This window comes from Phacochoerus africanus, chromosome 8 (assembly GCF_016906955.1).
Source record: "Phacochoerus africanus isolate WHEZ1 chromosome 8, ROS_Pafr_v1, whole genome shotgun sequence".
NCBI lineage: Eukaryota > Metazoa > Chordata > Mammalia > Artiodactyla > Suidae > Phacochoerus > Phacochoerus africanus.
The window spans coordinates 27,907,273-27,916,091 of NC_062551.1; the positions used below are offsets into that span (position 1 = coordinate 27,907,273).

The 8,819-nt window shown below is 58.1% G+C and overlaps 2 protein-coding genes across 2 annotated transcripts in view; one reads left to right on the forward strand and one right to left on the reverse strand.

Annotated features, from left to right (window-relative positions):
* Positions 1-232: 232 nt before the first annotated feature.
* On the forward strand, positions 233-5,905 carry HSD11B2 (hydroxysteroid 11-beta dehydrogenase 2). Its single transcript, XM_047794290.1, has 5 exons — positions 233-649; positions 4,010-4,222; positions 4,338-4,523; positions 4,631-4,768; positions 4,969-5,905. The coding sequence occupies exons 1-5, from the start codon at positions 385-387 to the stop codon at positions 5,367-5,369; spliced, it is 1,203 nt and encodes a 400-aa protein (XP_047650246.1). The 5' UTR covers positions 233-384; the 3' UTR covers positions 5,370-5,905.
* Positions 5,906-6,410: 505 nt separating this feature from the next.
* The window catches only part of ATP6V0D1 (ATPase H+ transporting V0 subunit d1), a 42,956-nt gene continuing 40,547 nt past the window's right edge, over positions 6,411-8,819 (reverse strand). The window contains exons 5-8 of the mRNA XM_047794291.1: positions 7,609-7,686; positions 7,300-7,476; positions 7,115-7,192; positions 6,411-7,018 (exon numbers count right to left, since the gene is read on the reverse strand). Coding sequence (XP_047650247.1) covers positions 6,857-7,018; positions 7,115-7,192; positions 7,300-7,476; positions 7,609-7,686 — 495 coding nt within the window. The 3' untranslated portion in view covers positions 6,411-6,856. The remainder of the gene's footprint in view (positions 7,019-7,114; positions 7,193-7,299; positions 7,477-7,608; positions 7,687-8,819) is intronic.

Here is an 8,819-nt window from a genome sequence, read left to right on the forward strand (position 1 = left end):
GACATCTCCCCAGCGCGGCCAGCGAGGAGGCTGCTGCTCCTAGAGCAGTAACTTTAGGACTCGGTTCCGGCTTCTTCGAAAGAGGATCTGGCCGCATGGGCGGGGCAGAGGGCGGGGGCTAGAGGTGGGGGCACCTGCCGGACGAGGGTTGCGGGCAAAGAAGTAAAGGAAAGCCCCGCCCCTTCCCGCCTCCGCTCCGCCCTGTCCCCCGCCCCTGGGGCTCTTTATAAGCTCTGCCCGAGGGCGATCTGAGAAAGCCAGTATCCTTTTCGCCCCTGGATCGTGTTCTGCTGCACCCCGCACCCCTCATCCCGGCCCCTCGTCCCAGTCCCTGCTTTCCAGCCCGGCCCCTGCCCCGCCCTGACCCAACCCGGCCCAGACGCCATGGAGAGCTGGCCCTGGCCGTCGGGCGGCGCCTGGCTGCTCGTGGCGGCCCGTGCGCTGCTGCAGCTGCTGCGCGCAGACCTGCGTCTGGGCCGCCCGCTGCTGGCGGCGCTGGCGCTTCTGGCCGCGCTCGACTGGCTGTGCCAGCGCCTGCTGCCCCCGCTGGCCGCACTTGTCGTGCTGGCTGCCGCGGGTTGGATCGCGTTGTCCCGCTTGGCGCGGCCGCAACGCCTGCCGGTGGCGACTCGCGCGGTGCTCATCACCGGTGAGTGCGCGGGGCGCGGAGCGTGGAGCGCGGGAACTCCAGGTTGGAGGGCGGGACTGGACACCCAGAGGGCTCCCCGTGGGATGCCAAGGCAAGGCAGGACCCCCGGCGCAGTAGTGGGAGCATCCCCCTCCCCTGAGTGCAGAGAGCCAGCCAAGTCCGAAGCGCAGGTCACCTTCCCAAGTCCAGGTTAACCACCTGCGGCTCTGGGGAGTGTTGGAGGGAAAATGAGGCAGGGAGTCGGCAGGTGCGCAGAGGAAACCGGTGGTTGAGAAAGAAGAAATCTCCTGGGTTTATGCTATGCCCCTCTTCAAGAGAGCGGTCTTGGGACAGGGGATACTGATCTGAGGGACTTCGGAGCATGGGCACCCCTTGAACTCTGCCTAAAATCTCCACGTGGGTGGTCCCATTTCCTCTTCTCTGGGGTCAGAAGAATAAAGGCTTAGAGGGTTGTGACCCCCTCCCCCCAAATGGCTGGGCTCCTCCAAGTCCAGAAAAGTGTGAGGTCATCATGAGGGACAGCTGGGCATTCAGCTGCCTCCCAGATACCACCACCCACACCCACACCCAAATTGCTGAAGTAGTTGTCCAGATTCTGCAGCCAGAGCCTCACCACCGTTCCTCCTGGTCCTCTATGCCCAGGAAGGAAGTGAGGTCCTGGAGAGCTGGACTCAGGTGCCTCTGGTTGCCTGGCTCAGCTCCTTTTGTGTGGAACAAGGAATAGATCTATCACCAGAAGGAGGGAAGGAGGAACTAAGGCCTAGGCAGAAATGGTGAGGGAAGGGCCAGGAGGCACTGGCTCCACTGTATGGGGGAGGGACAGCCTAATCTCACCCCTAAACTCCATGGCTCTGGACGGGCGCTCTGGGCTGGGGGCAGCCACTGGTCTGACTGGCTTCTCAGAGACCTCAGTCCAGCAGGGGGCCCTGCATGATCAGATAGAGCTAGGAGAACTTCCCAGAGGAGGCCATCCTTGAGCTGGGCCTCAGAGGATGGGTGGAGATAGGTGGAGTGTGGAAGGTGTTTTGTATCAGACATGGGGCATAGGACAGAGGCTTGAGACAAGAATGAGCATGGCCTGGGTAGGGGGCCATCAGAAACCAGTCTGGCTGCTGAGATGTGGTGGGATATGAGATTATTTCCTTGGAAGGGGCTATGAGAAGCCAAGGTGAAGGTGGAATGAGGGTTTGGGTTTCAGTAAAGACAGTGAAGATAGAGCAGGGCTCAGGCCAAATGAGAGAGTTCCAAGTACAGGGTGGTGTGATGTTTCAAGGGATCCTAGTTTCAGGGGTTTGAGAAGGAAAGATGACAGGCCTTCTGGCATGAACCAGGGACAGGGCAGCTCACCTCCTGCCTTCTAATTAATAATGAGTTGCCACAACAGGACTCAGGCCATCTGCAGATACTTGTGACCCAGGGCAGTCTTTCCTGGGATCTCACCTCAGGCCTTTGTTCTGCTGCTGTTACATCTCTGGTCCTTGAGCCTGAGAGTGAGGGGAGAGGACGGATGCCTTTTGTGACTTGGGCTTCCCCCAGTTCTGGCTGCAAAGGCCCATGCTGGAAGAGGGGAAGAAGGCTGCCCAGCCCACCCCAGATAAACATCAGGAGTAGGCCCTCAAGCTTCCCAGTGCCCCCAAACTCTGGGGCTTCCTCTCTTACCACCTGACTGCAAGACAAGTAGGTGATCAGGCCTTGCCTCACGTGATAGGAACGGAATGCTATCTTGAGGCAGTCAGAGCTGCCACCCACCCTTCTCTGAGAACGCTCCTGAGAACCACTGGCCAAGGCTCAGCCCTGGATCAGGGTTTGGTTTGAGGGATAGGTGCCTTTTGTGCACATCAGTGCATCAATGGGCAGCAGGGGTGTCATGGGAGGGAGCCCATTGTTGTTCACGGCTCACTGCAGGTAGGTTGGAGGTATGTACAGGTACCTGAGTATGTGCAGGTGATCGAGAGGGTGCGCAAGGCATGGGTGACTGTGTTGGGATCACAGAGCTGAGGTGCTGAGAGGCCTCAGTTTCCCAGTGAGGCCTGTTTGCCCTTGGAGGGAACTTAGGCAAGTAGACACACACACACTCACTCACTCCCCTCCCTCTGCCTGACTTGCCCAGGAAGTACCCCTCATCTGGGTCTGGCTGATGGGTCCCCCAGCCACACCAAGCCCAACTTGGAGCTCCCTGCCCAGCTTTGTTCTCTGCTTTAGCAGAGGGGGACAGGGCTGAGATGGGGGAAGCTGGTCGTGCAGAAGCACTCTGTACCTTCTGCTCAGCATGACCACAATGGGGCAGGCTCCTGAGATCCTTCTCCTTCACGGGTCCCCCACCTCCTCTTGTTGGCTGCCCATGGAGCCGAATTGGAATGGGAACAATGGAGGAAGCAGGGGTTTATCAGACCCCCTACTCTGGCTCTGCCTGGTGGTTCATGTACACAGCCAAAGACAGGAGATCAAGCCTCCAAGAGTGGTAACTGACCTCAGGTGACACCTGGTGGTGTGGGAAGAGATTCTAATGCAAACCTTTCTTGTCCTTCATCCATCCTATCCTTGTCATGGGGGCAAATGGTCCGGGGCTCAAAGAATGCTCTAGCGTTGCCACTGATTGGAATCCCAGGGGCAGTGGTCAGGGGTGAGGCGGGGATGGCCCTCCAGTTTGCCTAGAGCCTGGAACAGTAGAGAGTGTTGAGACTGGAAAGGAAGGTGGGGCTCAGGTTGTACAGGGCCTGGATGATGGGAAAAGAGGCTGCATCCTAAGGGCTGTGGAAAGGTTTGGAAAGGTTTTCAGCAGCAGAGAGATATTGCAGTTTTTGAAGGATGCCTCTGGATGCTTAGATAGAGAATGGATTCAAGGGGGCAAGATGGGACTAAAAGGTGGGGCTGCATCAGTGTCCAGCTTAGAGGAAGAAGCCTGGGCAAGGGCAGACAGGAGGCTGTACAGTAACACTGCACATGCGAGCTGAGGCCTGATTTCAAGGAGGCAGAAGGACATTAGGGGTGAGACTGGATCTCAGGCTGATGTGCAGTAGTTGTCCTGACCTTACTCTATGCTGGCTGAGTGTCTTTGGAAAGCAACTTTGCATTAGTAGGTCTCAGTTTTCTCATCTGTAAAGTGGGGATAATAAGCCATGTTTGATGGGATAACTATGGGGAGTGAGGGAGATGACAGTTGTGAAAGGACTGGTACTCAGGTGCTCAGCCAGAGGGGTACAGCCTGCCAGAAACAGGTCTAGGAAAGAAGGGAGGGCTGCTGACTGCTGGAAGGTTGGGTGTCAGAGGCCTGGATCCCATCCAGACCATGGTGACCCTGGGCCTGTCTCAGGTTGGACTGGGCCATAGTGGGATTCACTGGCTGTCTTCCTTGGCCAGGCTGTGACTCTGGTTTTGGCAAAGCGACTGCCAAGAAGCTGGACGCCATGGGCTTCACAGTGCTGGCCACCGTGTTGGAGTTGGATAGCCCTGGTGCCCAAGAGCTGCGTGCTTGCTGTTCCCCTCGTCTGAAGTTGCTGCAGATGGACCTGACCAAGCCAGCAGACATTAGCCGCGTGCTGGAGTTCACCAAGGTCCACACTGCCAGCACAGGTCAGTAGGCTCAGCTTGCCAGGAAAGGACATGGCTGGGCAGGTGTGAGGGGGCAGGGATTGGAGGTTTGCTGCTGGGCTGATCCATAGCTTCCCTCCTGGCTTCACACCCTCAGGTCTGTGGGGCCTGGTCAACAATGCAGGCCACAACATCCTTGTGGCAGATGCAGAGCTGTCTCCAGTGGCCACGTACCGCAGCTGCATGGAGGTGAATTTTTTCGGTACCCTTGAGATGACCAAAGCCCTCTTGCCACTGCTGCGCCGGTCAAGCGGTCGCATTGTGACTGTGAGCAGTCCAGCAGGTGAGAGCCTGCCCACACTGGAGCAGAAAAGGTGCCCCTGCAGGGCAGGGAGAGATGCTGGAGCCCCTGGCCCATGCTGAGCTGCTCCATTCCCAATCCATCCCCAGGAGATATGCCATTTCCGTGCTTGTCTGCCTATGGGACCTCCAAAGCGGCTGTGGCATTGCTCATGGACTCTTTCAGCTGTGAACTTCAGCCCTGGGGGGTCAAGGTCAGCGTCATCCAGCCTGCCTGCTTCAGGACGGGTGAGGTTCAGGGATTTGTGGGTGGGGCCCTTGTAGGGTTGTGGGGGAAAGGGAAAACATGGGGTGGTATGGTCTTACCTGGAGCGAGGTAATGGGCGTGGTTTTGGCTGGGGGCGGGTCTCAGGTTGTAATTTAGAGATCTGGGTCTGGCTTAGGCTTCCTTAACTGACCCCTCTCTGACCTTGCTACCCCTTCCCCAGAGGCAGTGAAAAACGTGGACCAGTGGGAAGAGCGCAAGCGGCAGCTGCTGGCCACCCTGCCCCAAGAGCTGCTACAGGCCTATGGTGAGGACTACATCGAGCATTTGAATGGGCAATTTCTGCACTCTCTGAGCCAGGGGCTGCCAGACCTCAGCCCGGTTGTAGATGCCATCACTGATGCACTGCTGGCAGCTAAGCCGCGCCACCGCTATTACCCTGGCCATGGCCTGGGGCTCATGTACTTCATCCACTACTACCTGCCAGAGGGCCTGCGGCGCCGTTTCCTGCAGTCCTTCTTCATCAGTCCCTATGTGCCAAGAGCACTGAGGCTTGGCCAGCCCAGCCATACCTCTGCCCAGGATCCAGGCCCAAACCTGGGCTCTGCCCCCACCGCTCAATGAGCAGCGCGCACATAGAGCACCTCCATCAGAGGAGGTCCCATGTCCTTGGCCCTCCCCTGGGCATTCTATCCCTCAGGTCTGCCCTAGAGCCTGGCCTAAAGAATCCCAATCCCACTCACTGCTGATGTCACAGGCCAGGCCTGGTGAGGCGAAAGCTTCCCACTGAACCTCCAGGCCTTTACTGCTTCATGAGCCCAAACAGACCCTCCTGGGCACAAGGCTCTACCATGCAGCTTGTTGAACCCAGCTGGATGGGGAGTTTAGTGCAAGACTTAGCTGTAGCCTTTGACAGGATCCTGCAGACTGCCTCTACAAACAAAGGAGTGACTAGGTAGGTTGGGGACCCCCTCAGGATTCTTTCTCGGCACCAGTGCCTCAGTGCCGTGATTTTAAGGGTGAATTCCAACTGTTTCTTGACTGGCTCAAGAATGAGGGTCCTGACCATCCACCCCAAGCTCCACAAGCCACAGGGAGGCTGCACACCCTACTTGCCTGGTTGCCACTTTTTAAATAAAGACAAATTTTTATTTCTCCTAGAATGGGAGAGATGCTATGTTTGGAGGGGTGACTGCCTAGGTGACAGGCTGTGGTTGAGTGACAGCCTGGGAACTGCCTGGGGAACCTCTGGGGCTCAGCATGGGGTCTGAAGCTCTGGGCACAGACTGGTTTACACCCAACCGCCTTCAGTGACCTTGGGCAGATCATGTATCCATAGGTCTGGGTTCCCTCATGGCAAAATGGGACCAGTGACCCCAGCCTAGGGAGTTGTGGGGCTCAATGAAGCAAACAGGGAGGCCTGGGGGCCCTCTAGAGTCAGGACCCAGCTCCAGAGACAGCCCCCAGCAGAGGAAGGGGCTATTCCCCACTGACTTCGCTCACCCCGAGGAATCTGGCTACATAGGGAGAAGGCCAGCCTGGAGCTGTCAACTGAGGAAGGGAGGCAGAAGGCTTAGGTGGCAGTGGACTCAGCAAGGGTGGGGCCTGGGCAAGCTGGGGACCTGAGAGAGACTAAGGCCCAAAGGAGACAGAAGACAGCTGGGCTCAGACAGGGCAGTTTTTATTGTCTCAGAGGGGCAGAGCTATTTCCCCCATTCCCCAAGGACACACACTATAGGCTGCCCCTGGGCTATGCCTCTGGGGGAACCCACCAAGGGAAGAGGAGGCTCACACTGCCCCCAGAGGTTTGTACATGAGGGAGGGACACGAAAGTGACCACATGCTTCTCAGATACGTCAGCAGCTACAAACATAGGGCTAAAGAGGGCCTCCTTGCTCTAGAGGGAGGGACTTGGTCCATTCTTGGTGGGGCAAGCAAATGCCTAGCCCCTTTTCAGGCCCAAGAGAGGTTTCAGAGAGAGGGAAGCTGGACAGCCACTAGGACAATGTGCTAGTGGCAGGTGGGTGAGCTGTGGGCTTGGTCACAGCACACGCGCTCACACGCACACACACACACACACACACACACACGGGGAACCTTGGGCCAGGCTGCTAGAAGATGGGGATGTAGTTGTCAATCTTGGCGCGGTGGCGCTGGGCAATGCACTCGGCAATCCACACAATGTTGCGACACTCCTGCTCCTTGAGCTTCACAAAGGCGTAGAAAACACCAAAGTGGAACTGGTTCAGGAAGGCCAACTTGTTTAGTTTCACCTGTGGACAGAGGTAGGCGTGTTGTGCAGGTGGCTGTGACCAGAGCTTGGCTTGAGCCACCAACTCCTCCCTATGACAGGCAGGCCTCGCACTCACCTCATGCTCAAAGAATCGGTCCTCCAGAGTCTTGTCTCCGGGATTGCTGCCCGCACCTTCAAAGAGCAGCTTGTACTCCTGGCACAGGGGAGTGGGGGAGGCATAAGCATGAGGGTGCTGCTGGGTGTAGAGTGGAGACGTGGGTGCCAACATGCTGCCTGCTGCCCAATAGCCAGAGCACTCACCGGGTAGTAGTCAGCCACATTCTTGACCTGCTCGTAGTCATCGGCCCGGGCTAGCTGGGCCAGGCCCTCAGGGTAGAGCCGTCCACAGTGAGGAAAGAGCTTGGCACGGTCCTCCTTGGACAGCTCTGTGCCGAAGGAGTTGATGGTGATAATGAAGGCGCGGCGGTCTGCTTCAAACTGTGGGGCCAGTGCCCAGGCAAGGAGAGAGGGGCGGGGAGGAAGGCAGCAGCCAGTCAGTTGGCAGGGCTTCCCCCAGGCCAGGGCTCTAGGGGACCAGCAGGCTCTAGGGAAGGGTGGGCAGGCACTCACCTCCAAGATGGGGCACATGGCATCGGCCGTGGTCCCGCCCAGTAGGGTGCAGAACTTGTAGAAGGACTCCAGGTAGGCCTGTGCAGGGCATGGGGCTTGCTCAGCCCAGGCAGGGGGACTGGGAGCAGGGGCGGAGCTGCCAGGCCCCCTCCTCACCGTCCCCTCCTTCCCTCCCCAGCCCCTTTCATGGTGCATCCAGACAGCACACCCAAGGATTGGCCAGGGCAGCCCCCATGTCAGAGCCCCCGAAACCCACAGATTTCCAACTGTTAATCAGCTAAGCAGCTATAAACTATCCCCCACCCCAGGAGGAACAGAGCAAATTCTGGCTGTTTCATGGTGCGGTGCCCCTCGCACCCTCATCCCACACAGGGCCAGGCTCTGTGCCTGCTGCTCTGCCTGCCTTACCCCCCAAATCTCCCCTCCTCAGCCTCTGACAACCATGTGTCGACGGACAAGCGAAGGGTGGTTACTCCTGAGCATTCACGGAGATGGTGTGGACTGGGTGCCTTGGCCCCTCTCAGCACCCCACCTGCAAGAACACCTTCTCCTCTTCCCATCCCCCAGGCAGTTCCCAGGCATTTCAGAGCAGGAACCAAACTGTCAGCCTAGTTTCTGCTGAGGGATGGTTATTGCCTGTGTGGACGTCAGCCCTGCAGTGCAATGGCTGGACAGTGGGCTGCTGGCGGGAACAAGCACTTCCTGCTCAGGCAAATTGGATCTGCTGGGCATGAGAAGAAGCCAGGTCAATCCAGGCCTCAGGTCCCTTCTAGGACTCACTCCTGAAACCAGCTAGACCCAGGCTTCCTTCTCTGGATCTCTCTATGTCAAGGAAGAGGGGATGCTCTCGTGGTCCCCAAGGAGCTCCCTCTACTCAGATCCTCCTGGGTCCCACCTGATGGCATGGCCACAGGGACTCTAGCGCCACAAGCTAGAGACCATTCTTCCAGGCTGGCCATGACGGCTGGGAGACAGGGCAAGCTTTCTGTACTGCTCTCCAAGGCTCAGAGAAGGTGCCACCCCCCATCCACTGATGTGGGCCACAGGTTCCTGCCCCAAGAGAGGAAGAGGGATGAGCCCCAGGAGTCCATGAGGCCAGGTTCAGCCTGGACAGCAACACTGGGCAAGCTGGGCTCAGGAAGCAAAAGCCTAGAACAGGTCAGGAAATAAGAAGCCTGGAAGGGGAGAGTGGATCCCAGCACCATGGATCC

Coding starts and splice junctions, on each gene's coding strand:
- HSD11B2 (XM_047794290.1), top strand. CDS start 385: ATGGAGAGCTGGCCCTGGCCGTCGGGCGGCGCCTGGCTGCTCGTGGCG. Junction 4,524..4,630: donor GACTGTGAGCAGTCCAGCAG/GTGAGAGCCTGC, acceptor ATCCATCCCCAG/GAGATATGCCATTTCCGTGC. Junction 4,769..4,968: donor GCCTGCCTGCTTCAGGACGG/GTGAGGTTCAGG, acceptor CCCCTTCCCCAG/AGGCAGTGAAAAACGTGGAC.